The 20,020-nt window shown below is 34.1% G+C and overlaps 1 protein-coding gene across 11 annotated transcripts in view; it reads left to right on the plus strand.

The window, feature by feature from the left end:
• Positions 1 to 20,020, plus strand: part of CHD7 (chromodomain helicase DNA binding protein 7) — a 224,135-nt gene that overhangs the window by 76,553 nt on the left and 127,562 nt on the right. For all 11 annotated transcript variants that reach the window (XM_074278743.1, XM_074278751.1, XM_074278753.1 and 8 more), the window contains one exon: positions 340 to 2,183. In XM_074278743.1, coding sequence (XP_074134844.1) covers positions 519 to 2,183 — 1,665 coding nt within the window. In that variant the 5' untranslated portion in view covers positions 340 to 518. The remainder of the gene's footprint in view (positions 1 to 339; positions 2,184 to 20,020) is intronic.

A 20,020-nucleotide genomic window follows, 5' to 3' on the forward strand; every position in this document is an offset into this window, starting at 1 on the left:
CTAGATTCATACATCTGCCTGCCTGCTGTGGCAGCTGCTGCTGCTGCTGCTGCATGTTGTATGTTCTTTTGTTCTGTTCCATCCAAGAATGGAACACTAGGAAGTGTAGTGAATGGATTAATTTAAGGTTAAAGTTAGTGTTTTGCTTCTGATGGAAACTAATGAATTTCTCTTAAAGTGAACCAGATTTATAAACTACAGTTCAGTCAGTGGGATAAATTAATGTTGTTTGATATAAATCAAATTCAAATGTGTAAAGTCTTGACAGTTTTCAGCATTTATTTCTAATTCTGTGTCTATTTTGTCTCTCTCTTCTCTTTTTTTTTTTTTTTTTTCCAGGACTTATAATCAGACTTTGCTTGACACTGCATGGTTCAAGAGAATTAAGGAAATATGGAATGACATGAAGAAGATTAGTTAAGGATTAAAGGCTTTGGTGACAAACACCTCAGTGAAGTCGTGAAACACAGACAAGCTCTCTCCAAGTGTAGCTCTGAGGAGCTGTGTGTTGGAAGAAGATGGCAGATCCAGGAATGATGAGTCTTTTTGGAGAGGATGGAAATATTTTCAGTGAAGGGCTGGAAGGCCTTGGAGAATGTGGTTATCCTGAAAATCCAGTCAATCCTATGGGTCAGCAAATGCCTATAGACCAAGGTTTTGCCTCTTTGCAGTCCTCTCTTCATCATCCTCCTACTAATCAAAATCAAGCAAAGTTGACCCACTTTGATCACTATAATCAGTATGAACAGCAAAAGATGCATCTGATGGATCAGCCTAACAGAATGATGAGTAATGCCCCTGGGAATGGTATAGCCTCTCCTCATTCACAGTATCACAACCCTCCAGTTCCTCAGGTTCCTCATGGTGGCAGTAGTGGTGGTCAGATGGGAGTTTATCCTGGCATGCAGAATGAAAGGCATGGACAGCCTTTTGTGGACAGTGGCTCTATGTGGGGACCACGGGCTGTTCAGGTGCCAGACCAGATAAGAGCCCCTTACCAGCAACAGCAGCAACCACCCCAGCCACCGCAGAATCCATCTGGACCCCCTGGACAGGGCCATCCTCCACACATGCAACAGATGGGAAACTATATGGCTCGTGGTGATTTTTCAATGCAGCAGCATGGTCAACCACAACAGAGGATGAATCAGTTTTCTCAAGGTCAAGAAGGCCTTAATCAGGGAAATCCTTTTATTGCCACCTCAGGACCTGGCCACTTGTCTCATGTGCCCCAACAGAATCCCAGCATGGCACCTTCTTTACGTCACTCAGTCCAACAGTTTCATCACCATCCCCCCACTGCTCTCCATGGAGAATCAGTTGCTCACAGTCCCAGATTCTCCCCTAATCCTCCTCAACAAGGGGCTGTTAGGCCACAAACCCTTAATTTTAGTTCTCGGAGCCAGACAGTACCCTCTCCTACTATAAACAACTCAGGGCAGTATTCTCGATATCCTTACAGTAACCTAAATCAGGGATTAGTTAACAATACAGGGATGAATCAAAATTTAGGCCTTACAAATAACACTCCAATGAATCCGTCTGTACCAAGATACCCAAATGCTGTAGGATTTCCATCAAACAGTGGTCAAGGACTAATGCACCAGCAGCCCATTCACCCCAGTGGCTCACTTAACCAAATGAACACACAAACTATGCATCCTTCACAGCCTCAGGGAACTTATGCCTCTCCACCTCCCATGTCACCCATGAAAGCAATGAGTAATCCAGCAGGTACCCCTCCTCCACAAGTTAGACCCGGTAGTGCTGGAATACCCATGGAAGTTGGCAATTATCCAAATATTCCCCACCCTCAGCCATCACACCAGCCCCCTGGTACCATGGGAATTGGACAGAGGAATATGGGCCCCAGAAACATGCAACAGTCTCGTCCATTTATGGGCATGTCCTCAACACCACGGGAAATTAGTGGGCACATGAGACCAAATGGTTGTCCTGGTGTTGGCCTTGCAGATCCACAAGCAATACAAGATCGTTTGATACCTGGCCAACAGCACCCTGGTCAGCCCCCATCTTTTCAACAGTTGCCAACCTGTCCTCCAATGCAACCCCATCCAGGGATGCATCACCAGTCTTCACCACCACCACATCCACATCACCAGCCTTGGGCACAGCTTCACCAGTCACCCCAGAACACCCCCCAGAAAGTGCCTGTCCATCAAGTAAGTTACTTCTCAATCTGTAGTTACTGAAATAAATTAAGTAAAAATTAAGTACATCTTCGGTCAGTAAGAAGGTACACCTTCTGTTTTGTCTCATGTAACTGAATTTCTTGTCCCTAAGTGGGTAAAGGTCTTTGCCTTTCAGTGCTTTTATACAATGCAAGGCACGTAATAGGCGTTTAAGTGTTAATTAACTGATTGATTTCAGTTGCAGCTTCCTTGGTTTATGTTTGCGAACTCTTTGCTCAGTAAGTTAAGATTAAGTATATACTTATACAATAACTCTTATGATATTTATGATAAAGTATAATAATACTCATATATTGAGGAAATTAAGAGGCTTAGGGGTTAAGTAACTATATTGCCACCAGCCTGAGATTTTAATTCATTAGTTATTTTTCTCTAAATGTAATCCTTCTTATTTTTGTTCTTTTCTCCTCTTTAATTCACACCTCTCCATAATTCTCCATATCCCCTATTTCCTCTCCATTCCTTCCTCTACCCCAAGTCTCAAATTTAATAAGTATTTAAAAGATGTTTGTTGATTATTTTTTTTTAATTTTGCTAGATTATATTTGACTTAGGTATCCTTTGTTGTAGAAGTTGCAGTATAGAATACTCGTCTTTGCTTTTTAAAGGGTGATTATGCTATTCAATGTTTGTGTTTAATCTGCTTAAATTGTAAATATCAGAATGTTGGAATAAACTATATACTTGGTTCCCAAGGATTGAGAAAAATAATCTTCTTTAGTAATATTGTCTTGAAACTAAGGGTTTTTTCATGCATTGTATTTTATGAAAGTTACTAAACAAATAATGTTTTCAATTAAAGAATAGGTCTAGATCTCAAGTTTTGTAAATAAATGGAAACTTCTTCCCATTCAAAATTATGTACCTGTACTTTTAACAAACATCAGAACATCTAAGTGAACAGATTCATTTGGCATTTAATCATAAGGCCTCTGTAGAGGAAGAGTAGACGGTAGGGCATGGAGGACCTTGGGATTCAAGGAGCAGGATAGGTGATTCTCACCTTATTTAAGCCTTGTGGTGAACAAACAAGCAACCTGAATGGATTCTGGGCATTTAGGGACTGATGGGTCTTCCTCCTTCCCTGGGTAGAGTACACAGTGTTTAGCTTCTTTGGTTTTTCTTAATTTTCAGGGATGGCCCTGATCCTAAGGTTACTATATCTTCATTTGGAAAGTCAATGGTGGTGTAAAGAATGGTGGGAGAGAACGCTTGACATGGAGTTGAGTGAAACCTAGATTTACATTCCACTTTTACACGTTAACTATGGAAGATAGTTCTTTGACCCTTTTGAATCTCAGTTCTTTCTTCTTGACAATGAAAATAGTAATATTTGAACTATATCTTTCATTGGGTCATTGAAAGGTTGAAATAATATATACAATCACACATACTTATATACATATGTGTGTATAAAAAAGTTCTGAAGACTTCAAAGCTGTATAAAATATCAATTATTACTATTACTTTCTAGATCTATAAGTAATAGCTACATATTTTCAGTTTCTTTCAGAAATCATTTTTAAAAGAGACTTATTTGCTCTCATGATATGTTTATCAGTGTTAATTCTTAAATTTTTTAAATGTGTCAATTATCCATTTCCCTTGGACTCTTTCATTTTTTCTTTTTCCCATTTGAATTACTTCTCATGCTTTTGGTATTTCAGTTGCTATGTAATATTTTCAATGTGTATGTGTGTGCACATAGCTATCTATTTTGGCCCTACTTTTTATCCTCCTGAGATGGGAAGAAGATGAGTAGACTTATTATCTTGTGGCTTTTTTTTTTCTTTAATATTTTTCTTGTAGCTTTATGAGAGCTTTATTGAAGAACTTATTTTCACTAGAAGTTCTTGCTTTGCCATACTGATGGAGAAGATTGCAGAGGCGGTACTGTCCATATCTCCAGTATTTAGCACATAGTAAGTGCTTAAGAGATACCGTCGGGGCAGCTAGGTGGCACAGTGATTAGAGCACCAGCCCTGACGTCAGGAGGACCTGAGTTCAAATCTGCCTTCAGATACTTAATACTTCCTAGCTGTGTGACCCTGGGCAAGTCATTTAACCCCAATTGCCTCAGAAAAAAAAGAGAGAAAGAGATTGTCTTACTAACTGAAGTAAAGGTAGACCAGACGAGGTAATAAATGGAGAGGGATAAATGGAGGGTTCAAAATATTGGAAGAAGTGCCTCCAAAGCTTCTGAATTTGTTGGACAATGAATGTACAGTTTTAGAAGTAGGATAAAATTAGTTTGGATTTTCCAAAGGGCAAAGAAAGCTGTGCTCAGCCCTGCAAGCCTGAACCTGGTAGATGACTGACAATTGTTTAATTTTAAAATACATTTTTAATAGGGAAGGAGAAATTTCAGAGCCCAAGGAAAAAATATCACAAAGATATCTTTTAACCGTTTGTTCATTATAAAAACAAACCAATTTGGAGTCCTACCTCTCCCCACCATACCCAAAAACAGAGGTTGATTGGTTGTTTCTCTGATCTTCAATCTTTACCTATCTAGTAGTCCTTTCACTATTACATTCAAACATGCCCAAGCTTTCCTAATCTTGTGTAGACCTTCATAAGATCCTAGAATCCAGTCCCATTATATCTTCCTTCCCTTTCTCAAGAAAACTCCTGGCCAGGGGAGGTGGGGAAGAGGGATTGTCTTAATTTTCTTTCCTCTTATTCAATTCTTTTCAATCTGTCTTCCAACTTTATCAATTTAAATCACTCTCTCCAAAGAAACCAGCGATTTTTTTTAATCCCCAAATTCCCTAATGGTCTTTTCCCCCTCACTGGATTGGTCAAAACATTTTAAAAATGTAAAGGTGAAATTTTTACACTGAATTTTATTATTTTTGCTATTGCTCTTAAAAGCTAATCCTAGGAAAAATAAATTACTGTTTTAATTGGGAAAGGGTTAAATCATACACACCTCATGGAGTACCTAATATCCTTTACATGATTTGCACTGTAAAGTGATGGGTTCTCTGATGATGATCTAGTGGAAATATTTTCTGTTCACTGTTGACTTTGAAAGTCCTCTCTCCACTTTGAGATACTGGATTTCTATTATGCCTATGGAATGTCCTATTTTGATCTATTGCAGGTATAATCATGCACTGATTCTGAATTAAAAGTCACAAAAAATTTGAACTATATGGTGGTATAGTAAGTAAATAAAATCTATCACTTACTTAACCACAGGATTATGGGAAATTTTTTTTTTTTTTTTTTTTTTTTTTTTTTTTTAAATCTCCCTCATCCTCTATTTTATTATATACAAGATAAGGGGATTGGACTATATGACCTCTAAAGTCTCTTCCAACTTTTAACACTTTTAGGAATCTACATAAATCTGTATCAAGATTCTGAGATGCTTGAGGGTAAGAACTGTACTTGACTCTTTTTGTATCCTTAAAGCTTAGCATAGTGCCTGGCACGTAATGGTATTCAGTTATTTCAGTCCTATCTGACTTTTTTTCAGTTCTGACTCTATGTGACACCATTTGGGATTTCCTTGGCAAAGACAATGGAGTAGTTAGGGATGAGGAAACTGGATTAATGCCCAGGGTGACACAGTTAAGTAAGGCAAGACTTGAATTCAGAAAGATGAGTCTTTCTGACTTGTCAGCCAGTGTCTACTAACCATGAGTATGTCACTGTGCTCTGTCATAGACTTTGTTCTCTTCTTACCAGCTCCAAAAGATTCAATTTTTATCTGTATGATGATGATTCTCAAATCTACTGATCCAGACTTAACCACTTTCTGCTGACCTCCAGATATATATCTCTAATTTCCTATTTGACACCTGAAAATGGATGTCCTACAGTCAACTTAAACTCAATGTATCCAAAACTGAACTCATTATCATTTCCCTTCAATCTTCCTTCTAAATTTTCCTATTACTGTTGTTGGTTAGTAGACACTGGCTGAAGAGTCAGAAAAGGAAACTGAGAGGTGACTGGATAGATAGGAGAGCAATGTCACAAAAACCTAAAAAGAAGAAATTATCAAAGAGAGGAAGTTGAGAAGTGTCCATGGCTACAGAGATGTCAAGAAGGATGAAGATTGAGAAAAGGTCATTAAATGTGACAGTTAAGAGAGTAATGTCCATTGATGGTGAGGTTTCAAGTCAGACGGAAGAGAGTTAAGGAGAAAGTGAAAGGAAGGAATGTGTGATTGAGTACTAAAAGAGAAGGACAGATGAACGGTTTTCACCAATGAAGTTAAATCAAGGCTGAAATTGTGGAGGAATCTTTTACTCCAGGGAGAGACTAAGAAAGGTGATAGGATTTAGATTGACAGGTAGAAAAGGAAGCAGCATTGCTGTTGGGGGGTAGTTGGTGTGGAGCAAATGTTTAGACTTGATAGCAAATCTTTTGAATGTTCAGGCAATAAGATAATGGGATGTAAAAGCAATTCTCTATTTGTTTGACACAATAATGTATTAAACTCTAGACATATAATTAAAATAATTATCAATAGACAGATTTAAAGATACGTGATGTTGGCTATTGTTAGATTGCAAACCTGGACATATCTAGTGGACCCTGATGGACAATGTGGATTTTCATTTCTAAACTTCTTAAAGTTACAAAATTTGAAGAGTCATTCACTCAGTCAGTTGGTCAATAAACATTTAAGTACCTAATACATGCCAAGCATGATATATAAAGAAACAAAATTCTACTAAAGAAATAGTCCTTTATTACCTCTACTTTTCAATGTCCCTTTGATTATTATTTTTTTATTTGTTATAGTGGATGACTCAAATTTTACCACATACTTTGATAGCTAGTTGATAGCACTTTATTTACTGAGGAGCTGTTGCTCATTTGTGGTTGTTTCTTTTTCTTATGGGTTTCCCAACATCTCTTATTACAACAAGCTTTAATTATTGTTCTCTTTCATGGTCTGTCTTTGACTTTTGCTTCTTAGTCTTGGTTCTTCATACTATTTTTAGTATTGAAATATTTCAAGACTTTGTAGAGCTTTCTGTTTGCCTCCTGTTAATCTGCCTCCTGTTATCATCAACATATATATTATTACTGTACCACCAGAACACAGTTTCAGCCCAAAGTCCAAGAATTAAATGGCTTATGCCAGAGAGTAGAGTTTCATTTAAAATTACCCCCTCAATGGGCAATATTACCCAGTACAATGTTGCTAGTTAAGAAGAAATTTTGCGTTTTCTATTTTCACCAATAAAGATATAAATAACACAGACACATTATGTAGCAGCCTGTATTTTGTTTGTTTGTTTGTTTCTGTCAGACTTTTATTTCTGATGGGTACCTTAGCAACATATTTGCCTGAGAAATATTTGTGCCCTCAAGAAATCCAGGCATTACCAAATTATGCAAGTAGGCTTTTAAAACTTATTCTTTTTAAAGACCATTCAGATACTACCTCTTCCATGACGCTTTCCCTGTACCCCTAAAATATCTTTCAAGGTTCCCCTTTGACCCAAACACAACACATCATTTTGCATCTATATATTGCACTATATATTACTTTGTATTATAGCTACTTGTTTATATCTCTCCTTAAGGATCATTATTTAAATATTTGTTGAGTAGAGAACTGTGCTACTTAGTAGAACACATCTAAAGTTTAGATAAGACAAGTTTTTGGTCCCTTATTCACTTTTCTCTATTAACTATAAATTTAACAAGAGCAAAGATAACTTGTCTATATATCTCCTGGTACTTAGCACAGTGTTCTGTGTTAGAAAATGTTATCATTTTAGGGCTTGTTCATCTTCATCTTGGAGGTGTTTTTTTGAGGAGAAGATGAACAGCCAATATCTATTTTTATTATATTAGCCTATTTGAGTATAGGATTATAGTATTTAGCAGAGAGAGAAAGAGAAAGAGAGGGAGTGTATTTTAGTCAGTGTATGAGAAGATTTGATCTTTGCAGTGAGGTCTTTACCAATTGTTTAGATATTAAGATCTTATTGAAGAAGAAGACCATTCTCCTTTCCCGCCTGTCCCATAATATGGATGTGTGTGTGTGTGTGTGTGTGTGTGTGTGTGTGTGTGTGTGTGTATGGAGGGAGGGTAGGTGGTATAATGGATATAGCTCTGGGCCTAGTGTCAGGAAGATTCATCTTCCTGAGTTCAAATCAGATCTTAGATGCTTATTGGCTGTGTGACTTTGGGCAAGTCACTTAACCTTGTTTCAAGTATATTTTGTAGCTTTTTTTTATAGTCTTATATTGGTTTACAATTTCCTGTTTCAAATATTTTGTAGCTTTTTTTTAAGTCAAGCTGAAAGTCTTAGCTTCTATCATTTCATTAATATGAATCTCTTGTGGCTTGGTAAACTCTAGGATTTGGAGTGAAGCAGATTTAGGCTCAGTGTAAAGAAAATATTCATATAGATTTATCAAAAAAAATGGTCTGAGCTGCTTCTAGAGGTACTGGAGTTTCTGTCACTGTAACCATGTAAGAGGAGGGTTATAGAGTCAGAGATTTAGGGCTGCAAGAAATCTTAAAGGACATGAAGTGTAACCTCTTTAGTTACCATATAAAAGAATTGAGGCCCCGAGAAATTAAGTGGCTTGCTGTAAGTACAGGCAAGTTCGGGTTTGGAGAATCAGAGAATTATTTCTTGGAAAAATTACAAAGGTGACTAAGTATGGATTGACTAGATCTGGGCTTCTTAAATCTTTTCCACTTGTGATCCCTTTTTTCCTGCAAAATTTTTTATGTGATCCCAGGTATGTCAGTTTATAAAATGGGTTTACAAATCAAACATTTATTAATAATAAATCATTATTCCACAACCCCACCACATTCAGTTTTCAGTTCCAATATAGGATTGTGAATTCAGGTTTGAGACCTCATATAGGGTTGTTAACCACTTTTTAAGAAGTTGGGGACTACATGACTTCAGAGGTCCCTTCTCACTGATAAATTTTGTGATTCTTTTATCATGAGGGGGTGGGACTTTTTTGTTAACATCTTTCATTCTTTCCCTCCTTTTCTTTGTCAGCTTCTGCCTTTTTTTAACTTTGACCCACGAGTTGTCCATTTTTGATAAAAGGACAATTTGATACAGTGGGATAATGGGCAATTAAGAAGAAAAATTTCTGCATAGATTAAGGTCTCAGATGGGGGAAAAGAGTTTAGAGTAGAGGCAGTAAGGTAAAAGGTAATTGAGTCCTGAGGAATTTATTAAAAAACATTGACATCTCAAGATCATTTATATATCTAGACTAGTTGTACATAAACTGCCAAGAAATGGCCCTTTCCCTCTTTCATAACTAGATGCAAAATAATAATAATAATAATAATAAGGGGAAAGTAGGAACCCTTAACTGACTGAATGACATTTTATCATTATAAGAATTTTTTTTCCATTTAAGATATGAGTTAAGGAAATCTTATCAAAAGAAGTTAAATAAAAGATGATAAATTTGATAGTATTTATAAATGTTTCTCTTCCATAGAATTTTTAAAGCACCTTCTTTAGTTTTTTAATTCTCTTTTTTGCAGTCAGTTTTGGTTTTCTTTCTTTTTTCTTTTTTTTTTTTTTCTTTTCTTTTTTTTTTTTTTTTGAATTTATTATCTTTCCCTTCCACTATCCCTTTAATTGAATAGCCCTCAAGAAATCTGCATAATCCAGCAAAACACATTTTCCCATTGGCCTTTTCCAGAAATGTATATCTCATTCTGCATTTTAAATTCATGTATCATGTCACTGGCAGGAGGTAAGTAGTGTGATTCTTCTTCAGCATGATAGATTTATTATTTATCATTGCATTAATCATAATTTTAAGGTATTCCAAAATTGTTTTTCTCTATAATGCTGACATTGTAAAGACTGTTTTAGTAGTTCTGCTTACTTTACTCTGCATCAATTCATATTGTTCTTCTTAATTTCCTCTGAAGCTGTCCATTTCATCATTTCTTGTGGCACAATAATATTCCATTATATTTCTATACCATAATTTATTTAACCATCCCCCATTATGTAGGTATGTCTTTTCCATCTTTTGACTAATAAGAAAAGAGCTGCCAAAAATATTTTTTGTATACATGAATTTCTCTCTTCTTTCTTTAATTTTTTGGGGGACTGGAGTAGAGACCTTCTACTTGTGTCAAGAAGGATGAATAACCTAACCCCACACTTTAATAACTTAAGAGACGTAGTTTCATAACTTAAGAGATGTAGTTCAAAAATCAATTTACAGCTCAATCAACAGTGCATAAATATACTTGTTTTCCCAAAGCTCCTTCCAACTTGTTCTATTTTCTAAACAACTTACTCATTTCTGAAGATATCCAGTGAGGGATATTAGTCAATTGAATGAAGCACTAAAGAATATTATCAAGGGCACTGCCATCCTTCCAGTCATGCAACAGTATAATCTCAGCGTTATCCTTGATTTTCCCTTTCACTGAGCTCCTATAACTAGTTAAAAAGTGTTCTGAACTGAGCTTGACAGAGTAGTTTACTAGTGGTTTATGTTCACAGGAATTTCCTTGTACATATCAGAAGGATATTTAACAAGGATGATATGCATTAAGGACACTTCAAATGGATTTATGTGAACAAGGTTGCCTTTAGTCCTCATGAATATTGTACTAAAGAAACTAAGCAGTAATGTTGATGGCCTGAGCCTTTAATTTCCTAAGCCAATCAGATATCAAAAATGGTTTCAATATTTTAAAATAACAAATTAGCCATTTTTGCATAGGAAAAGGGGTTAGGAAATTGTTTTCATTGCATTTTTTTTTTCAAAAATAGATTTTTAAAAAGAAAAAAGATTAAATTTTTTTTCTTAAAGAATGACTTCAATTTCTATAAAAATGAGTCTACTGTTATCTCTACAAATATTCTAGAAAAATTCTTGTGCTATGAAAATTTAAATATTTTATTAATAACAATACAGTCAATAGAACACTGGCCCTGGAATTTAGGAGAATCTGAGTTCAAATCCAGCCTCAGATACTTAGTTCCTAGTTGTCTGACCCTGGGTAAGTCATTTAGCCCTGTTCACCGTACTTCTTCATCAGTTGAATGAGCTGGAGAAGGAAATGATCTCTGCCAGGAAAACCCCAAATGGAATCATGAAGAGTTGAACATGACCAAAATGACTGAACAGACACACAACAGCAAGATATTTAGGGTTTTAATTTATTTCTAAAAATTGCATCTTTAGAAAAAAAAAAAAAGAAAGAACTGATCAACTCCATTTTGCTCTTCTGCTTTTCTTCTTTCATTCCTGGAAAAGAATAGAGTCCATCTACATTTTTAGTAAATAAGAGAATTAAGGGTACTGGCTCTTATGAGAGTGTGTGTAAGTATGTTTTTGAGAAGGAAAAAATACATATTTTGGAAAAAAGTATATTTGAGGGAGATACACATAATATGGTTAGGAAACTTTGTTAAAAATTATCTGCCTCCGTTAGCATTTCATGGTGTTCATTATTTACTCTTGGAGCTGGCTAAATAAAGCCAGTTTTCAAATTAGCAGAAAAATATAAATCTACACCAAGAGTATTTGGTAGACTACAGAGTCATCTAAACCTGCTTCTAGAGGATAATAGGTTCAATGTGAGTAATATGAAAAACTGTATTGGCTTTTGCTTACTGTGCTGTTTCAAAATAGCTCAAGAGTTGGTAATTGGATACATGTCTATGAGTATGACCCAGCATAGGCTTTATTCAAGTGTCTATATAGTGTTTGTTAACTTCTAATAATAAAGCAAAGAAAATTATGCTACAGTGTTTTAGTTTGTCTTCTGATAATTGCCTTAAGGGATTATTGTTGGAATATATTATTTCCCTTTTCTTTTAGAGTAGATAAGGCGTCCTAAAAGTCTTAGTGTAGTTTTAAAACTATAGGGTTGCACTAAGATTTCTGGGAAACTGTATATATGAGCTTAATTAACATAATTTTGTGCTAAGTAAACCAGGTATTCATCAGTGAACACATAAGAAATCATATTGGAGATGGAAGAATAAGGTGAGACAAGGAATATTTTGTATATATTTCCTTTGACTCAGTATATCTCCCTAGATAGTTCTTTTTCTGATTTGTTGTGATTTTTTAAAGCTTAACTTTTAAAATGTTTAAGATTTCACTTTTATTTTAAGGAGCTAAGAACAGTTTGAGAAGAAAGATTAGGGTTCTTGGTATGAAGCATATGGGTGTAAGGTAAGATTTTGTGAGTCATCTCTTTTCTTTTTATTACTTAGCTTTTTGTTACTTTCTTATTTCACATACTCAAAACTGGAAATATTGATCTAAATAGATATGAAAGATATAGGTGTTTGTGTGTATAAAGAGATACATATATGGATACGGGGGGAGACCTATCTTCTACTCTAGAGAAAAGTTCACATTTTTTTTTATTTTTGACAGAAATCTTGCACTTGGTAGTACAAACACACAATGTTGTGTCTAACTGGAGAATAGTTACTCTTGATCTCTGATTCAGCTAGGTATTGTTTTCCTACTAAGAAGAGAATTCCCAATAATTGATAATAAACAAAATTCTAAATAAAGTAAAAATTTGCTCCTTGAATACAACTTGTTCTTCAGGAAACCTTGTCATTGCACTTAGCCAAATGAACAAATTTAGTAATGTTATTGAAAAAAAAAAAATAGATGGAAAAGAGAAACTTCCAGGAAGTCAGAAAAAGATAGAGTAAAAGAATGAACAAACACTTCATTGCTACTATTTTATTACTATTCAGATTTAAGACTTGGCATTAATATAACTATTATTAAAAGCTAGAACCTACATTAAAAACTAAACTAATTTAGCCATGAATATAAACATTTAGGAGAGATAAGATGAACAATTTAATTTATATATTTTGTGTGTGTATATGTGTGTATGTGTGTGTTCAGTGTTAAAATTATTTTTAAAGTGAAAATACATAAAAATAACAATATACAAGATTTATACTTTATAGTTAAACTGTTCTCAGCAATCTTGTGCTGTAGTGCAAATATTAATGCCTCTATTTTATATGGAAGGAAACTGAGACTCAGAAAATTTAATAAGCTTCCTCATTCCTATAGGGTATAATTCTCAACTGGGGCACATTCATATAATAATCATAGTAGCTCACCCTTATATTGCACTTTATTTGCAAAATATGTGCATTTTTATTTGAATTTAACAACAGCTCTTAGAGCTGTTGTTATCATTATTTATTATTATTATTTTTATCCCCAATTTTATAGATGAGGAAACTGAGACAAACAGAGGTTGAGTGGTTTTCTCAGTCACACTCAAGGTGTTCTTGATTCTGAGGTCAGTGCTCTTTCCACTGGGCAAACTATTTAGTTGTTGTTGTTTTCTTTTTAAATTTGTCTCTGTCTCTCTTTTTATATAAGACCTAGCTACTGGATATTTCTTCCTACTTGCCGTCCTTTAACTTGCTACAAAATAGAATAACTATTTCACATATGGTGTTAAGAAATACATTTTATTTCAACTTATGCCTCTAGTTGTCAGACCAGCTATAAGGAAGAGACGTTTATTGTATTTTTAATTCACAAGACTGAATTTCTATTGCATTTTTTTTCTTTCTTATAATTTGTAGGGGGGGAAACATTTGAAAACCAACTTGGCCACTTACACGCTAAATTTGAAAATGAAATAAAATAGTCCAAAATTTAGTCACTAGAATTTAATGGGTTTATAGCTAAGGTTAAAAATTGTAATTCAGTATTTAGATCCGCAAGGAACCATAGAAGCCATTTAGGTCTAGTGTCATCAGTTCCTTTGCCTGTCTTTAAACATTTATAAAATATACACTAAGTCCTAGTTTTGTAGGGGTGGGCAGTTATTTAGTCAAAGTATTGGTCAAAGAAGGAAATGCATATTTCCAAAGTCAGTGGAACTGACTATAGGATATTATTTGGTTTAATACCCATCAGGCATGTGCGTTTATACTATGTTCAATTTTGAATTCAAGAATTAGATAATCTCAGTCAATTCTCTTTTCCATTTTGATAATCATATACTTTAGGAAAAACTTTCATTTTAGTAGTTTTTTTAAGTGATATAAACCATTCTTAAAATAAGATTTTCAAGACTGTCATGATTTTTTGGTATTCTTTACTCTGACACTCTGATATACCTTTTAGCTTTTATATCATCTGTAAATTTGAGAAGCATGACATCTGTGTCCTTATCCAAGTCATAGATGAAGATATTGGAAAGCAAATGACCAAAGATAGATCTCAAGGATACTCTACTGGAAACCTTTTTCCATTATGACACTGATCAGATGTTAATGACTACTCTTTAGTTCTCATATAAACAAGTCTCAATTGTTTTTTTAAAAGTGTACGCTTATTTAATCCACATTTTATTCATATTGTCCATAAATACAGCATACGAAACTTTGAAAAATACAATCTTCAGATATGTATAGTATGTCTATGGTATCAGCCTGATATACCACCTTGTTGTTGTTGTTGTTTTTTAAGGAAATTAGATTAGTTTATCATGATGCGTTACTGTTGAAATCATGATAATGCTTTAGTGATTACTTTTTCCTTTCTAAATTTTTATAAACCATGCTATTAATGTGTTTCAGCAACTTTCAAAGAATTAGACTCAAAATATTAATAACATTTATTTTGTAAACTCCATCTTTTTTTATTTAAAAAATTGGTATATTTGGTTTTCTATATTGTAGTGGGACATTCTCCATGAATTTTTTAAGTAATCACTAATAACAGTTCAGGAATTTTTATTATGTTCCTCATTTTGTACCTTAATTGGCAATTTATATAAGCCTTCTGACTTGAGTTCATTGAAGATAATTAGATAAGTTCTTATAATCTAATTTATTTTGGATTTCAAATTCCAGGTAACCATTTTTCTCATTGTTATTCTGAAGACTACTCTTTTTTGGTAAAGAAAGCAAAAAACAATTTAAGATTTCATTACTTTACTGCTCAGAAAATAAAGCAAATATATGGCATTTTCTCAGATACTTTTATTTGTAAAGTATAGTGTGGATTCTGGTGATGGGATTTATAAATGTAGAGAATGATAGTGGAGAGGCATATGGGGAAGAGAGATCTAGGTTAGGGCAAGGGTAATTTGTAGTAGTACAGATAAATTTCAAGAATAAATATATGGCATTACTTGACATATCTCTAATCTAAGATTCTGACTTATAGATACAGAATTATTTAAAAATAAACTTCAAGCCAAATAATTTAATTTTTAGCATTTAGTACTTTATGAATTTGAAGTATGCCATTAAATTTTGTAGACAAGGTATTAGAAGTGTCAGTTTCTACACATCTTAGGAAGTTGTGACTTTTGGTTATAGCAGAAGTAAAGTGCAAATGAAATTTTAAAAGGCAATTATGTTTTGCTGTCAGTATAAGCTTTGTATTTCCATTTTTCTTCTACCTCTCACCAGATGGCCCTGAATCCACTTCCAACAGGGGTATTCATTATTATTTGGTCCAGCTAGACTGTGATAATACTGTAATGTTACATATATAGTTTGACTGATTGATATGTCACTTTTTTTCTTTGAAAGAAATTGTTTGAATATAATTGTCTAGGTATAAGTTTTTAAATATTAATAGAACCTATGTTCAAATAGATAATAGGAAAATAGCTATGTTTATTTTTTCCAAAAAAGTGGCTGTTACAAATGCTTAATAAAAAGGAGACAAACTTTTTTGATACTTTTCAAATTGAATATAAGATTTAATTGTCTAAAACCAAAAGAATTTCTGTTGATGGTTTTGATTTCTGAGGAGGAAATTGGTTGCCTGCTTCATATCTTCTTGTAGCCTTCCTAGTTTCCAAAACTGTGCTCAGTATTTTCCCCAACTGCTTATGGGTGGCAGATGCACTCCATGTTTTTGGCCTGACTGACTATATACTTTCTATGTTCCCGGTCACTAAGTCTGCCACCTGTCTTGGTCTGCTTTGAGCAGTAGGCACCAACAGACACTTTTGGCAACTATTAAGTTCAATGCAGATAGAATCGCTTTATGTAAAGAATTGGCTTGTGTTAAAAGTGACTTTGTTGCCCTGGGATTTCACAGGATCAGTGACCATATGAATGAAAACAAAAGCAGAGATTTTAAATAGTTATCCTCAAATTAATATTTATCAATCTCTGCACCTACTTCACTTCAAGTTACAGGATAGAGTTATAGTCTGTATTGCAGGAGAAAAAAAATCTAAAAGAAAATAGTCATTATTAGTGCCATTTTTAACATTACTTTTCATATTTATTCAAACAAGGACTACAACTGATATTTCAAAAATATCTACAAGTAGGTTAATTTCCCACCCCCATCCCTCTTTCTTTCTCTCCCGTTTCTCTTCCCCCATCTCTCTCCCTCCCTCCATATCCCTCTTTATCCCTTTTCTCCTCCTTTTCCCTCTTCCTCTTTCTCTAACCATATCCCAGTTTTCTGAGTGACTTGAAGTTCTTTAGATTTTTTTTTTGATTAAATGAAAAAACACTCGTGTTCTGATACAAATAAAAAAAAAACACACACAGTATTTTGGGATTGTAAAGCTGGAAATCATTCCATCAGACATCATCATCATCATCATCATCATCATCAAAAAAGATTATCAATACCACTAAAGAAATGTACATAAACTGTTTTATCATTTGCTACCAAATTCATCCAATGTCCTGGCTGGCTTCTGCCTTGTCCACAAAGGGTCTTCCCTCTTTGGGAGCATTGTATCTACAGGCAGTTTTTATATTTCCTCATTTTAGCCATCCATCTCATCTTGGCCTGCTTTGCCTTGGCATGTCTAGTCTCCCGTTTGGCTTGTTCTGCACTTCAGTGAAGCCTGTAAATTAAAAGCACATAACGAACACTAAGTTTGGAATAGATAAGGGCTTGTTGAAAAGTGAATGAAATCTTTTTGAGATAAATAAGGCATTTTTAACAATACAGTATAAATAATTTCACAAACTTTTTAATATTCATTTCTGTTTAAATGAATACATTTTATTCATTTTAAAAAAATTATTATTGCTCTTTATCTTTAATCAGGGTTGATTACTTTCTTAGCACAATTAGAGGCTACTTCTTGAGTTACTATGTAAGCCACATTTGAGAGGGAAGATAATATTTGTCCAATACATTTTTTAGACAGCTTCTTTATAAGTTATCTAAAGTGAAATCACATATATTTATGTACATATTATGTATATATGTTAGGCATTTATACTTACAAGCCTATTTTTCTTAATATATTTATGTACATAGTATATATGTGTATATATGTATAAAATATATTGGATATATTTGTACTTATGACCCTATTTTCCACATTTAACTTTATTCTAAAATTGAAGATCATTTTCTTTATCAGGAAAAAAATGGGACAGAAGGGTAGAGATGTGTACCTGGATAGTGGGATTCTTCTGGGGTCGTTCCTGAGCTAGAAGGTGGGATAAAGGTAAAGAAGAAGCTATTTGTGCCATTGACGAAGACTTTTTCCTCTCACAGCTTCTACTAAAACTATTTTCTTTTTAAAAAAAAAGTTTTGTTGATGCCTTTTGTTTTTAATTAGTAGTCATTTCCAGATGTGTACCTCATTTACCGCCACTTCAGCCCTGAACTCTTTTTGTAACCAAGAAGTTAAGTAAAAACCACTGGGAATACATGGTCAGTGAGAATAGTCTCTAAGCTTGTGCTTTTGAGAACCTGCAGAGAGGAACTAGGCTCTCTGAACAAAGATTAGGCATTGCAATTGCTAAGACTTTATCCTCCTTTTAATACTCTTTCTTTTACATTATCTACCTGCATATTTTGTGTCTTTGTACTCTGCATTAGTTACTGCACAGATTCCCTTTTTTTTTCTTGAATTATGCATATTTTTCATTTCTTAGGTAACCAGGAAGTTTAATAGACATTGAGGTGGTGCAATAATTAGAGAGTTGGGTCTATAATCTGAAAGATTTGAGTTCAAATTTATACTTAAAAAACTAGATATGTGAGCCTAGTCAAGTTACTCTGTTTGCCTCAGGTTTTTTTTTTTTTTTTTTTAGTTGTAAAATGGGTATAAAAAATTATTATAGTGCCATCTACTTCCCAGGATTGTTTTGAAGATCAAATGATGTAATATTTGTAAGGTGCTTAGCCCAATATGTGATATATAGTAGGTACTTAATAAATATCTCTTTCCTTCCCTTTCCCTTTCCCTGTCTTATTAGCACATAGTAATATTCTTAAACTTTTGTTTGCTCAATTGTTCCTTCAATTAAGCTACCTTATTTACAAGAATTCTTTGCTGCTAGGGGAAAAAAGTTCTGCTATACATGTTTTGGTATTCGTGTAGCAAAAATATTTATTTGGCATAAGGCTAGGGAATTGAAAGGCTCATAGATTTTAAACTTGGCAGGAATCTTAGAATTAATTCATTATAATCCCTTTTATTTTAAAAAATTAGGAAAATGAGACCCAAAAAGGTTGAGACTCTTGCCCACACATAAACATAAGAAGTGACAAAGCCACTTTTGACCACCAAACCAGCATTCTTTCTATTGTATTTCCAAGGTAATTAGGCAGCACATTTCCCTGATGTGGAAAGGAGGAATAGTAACTACTTGGCTCTCTTAGGGGACTGAAGACATCATTTAACTCACTAACAAAAATTCATAATTTGGAGATTTAGAAGTGTAGAAGTTAATTCAAAGTAACATGCCAAATTAGTTCCTTTGTTATATTTTATGTTTTAGCATAATTGTAAAATTTTGTTTATAATATTTTAGTGGATGTCAGTAATGCTTCAGGATTATAGGAGGACATTGCATATGGTACAAAGAGCTCTGAATTAAAAGTCAGGGAATTTAGGATATGTCAGTCGTTCAGAGACATTCACTAAGTATTTAGACCAACTATGAATAGGCATTAAGCTAAGCATTGGGGATAAAACAGAAGACTTTAAAGACAATTTCTACCCTAAGGAGCTCACAATTGAATAGAGCAAGACAGTACATAGAAAGAAGTTGAAAAGGGAAAGAGTATGTTATCCAGTACAGGAGTATGAAGAAATTTTATAACTGGGGAAGGAGATGCTCTGAAGAGGGGAGAATTTCAGAGTTGATTTCATCTTGTAGAAGTATGATTTTTTTTTTTTTTTTTTTGAGTTCACCCAATCTAGGAAAGCAACCAGGTAGGAAAAGTTGAGCTGATTTTCCTGAGTCCTTTGTATAATTGCAGAGGGTCAGGGGGAGAGTACCCAATGTTCAATCTCCATCCTTCCCAGAGAAAGGGAGGAACTCTACAGAAGCAAGGTTAAGGAGGAATGAATTTCAGAGATGAGTTTCTAGAGATCATCAAATCCAAGAAAGCAGGCTGACAAGATATATGGTTCTGCTTGACACCCCTGATATGAGGGAGATAGTATGATAGAGTGGATGGTTCTCTGTCCTTGAGGTTAGGAAGAACCAGTGTAAGTCATAGATAAGTTGTTGGTATGAGGGGGAATCACATACCTTTAATATCTTGACTTTGGTTCATATTTGAGCTTAGTTACTTACAAGTAGCTTACTTCCTCATATCAAAACAAACAAATGAAGGATTAGAATTTTTTTTTTTTTCATTTCTTGATTGCTGTTTTAAACAATTACTATCAGCATTATATGATACATCTACCCTCCCAGGAATGTACCTCATAGACCTGTTTTGAGAAAAAGTTCTTTGTAAATGTCAAATGCTATATAAATGGGAATTTAATTGTGTTTTAATGGATTTATGACTTCATCAATGTGGACATCACCTTCATTTCTGCAGATTACAGTCTGTATATAACTTCTCATTTGC

Source organism: Sminthopsis crassicaudata, chromosome 1 (assembly GCF_048593235.1).
Source record: "Sminthopsis crassicaudata isolate SCR6 chromosome 1, ASM4859323v1, whole genome shotgun sequence".
Lineage (NCBI taxonomy): Eukaryota > Metazoa > Chordata > Mammalia > Dasyuromorphia > Dasyuridae > Sminthopsis > Sminthopsis crassicaudata.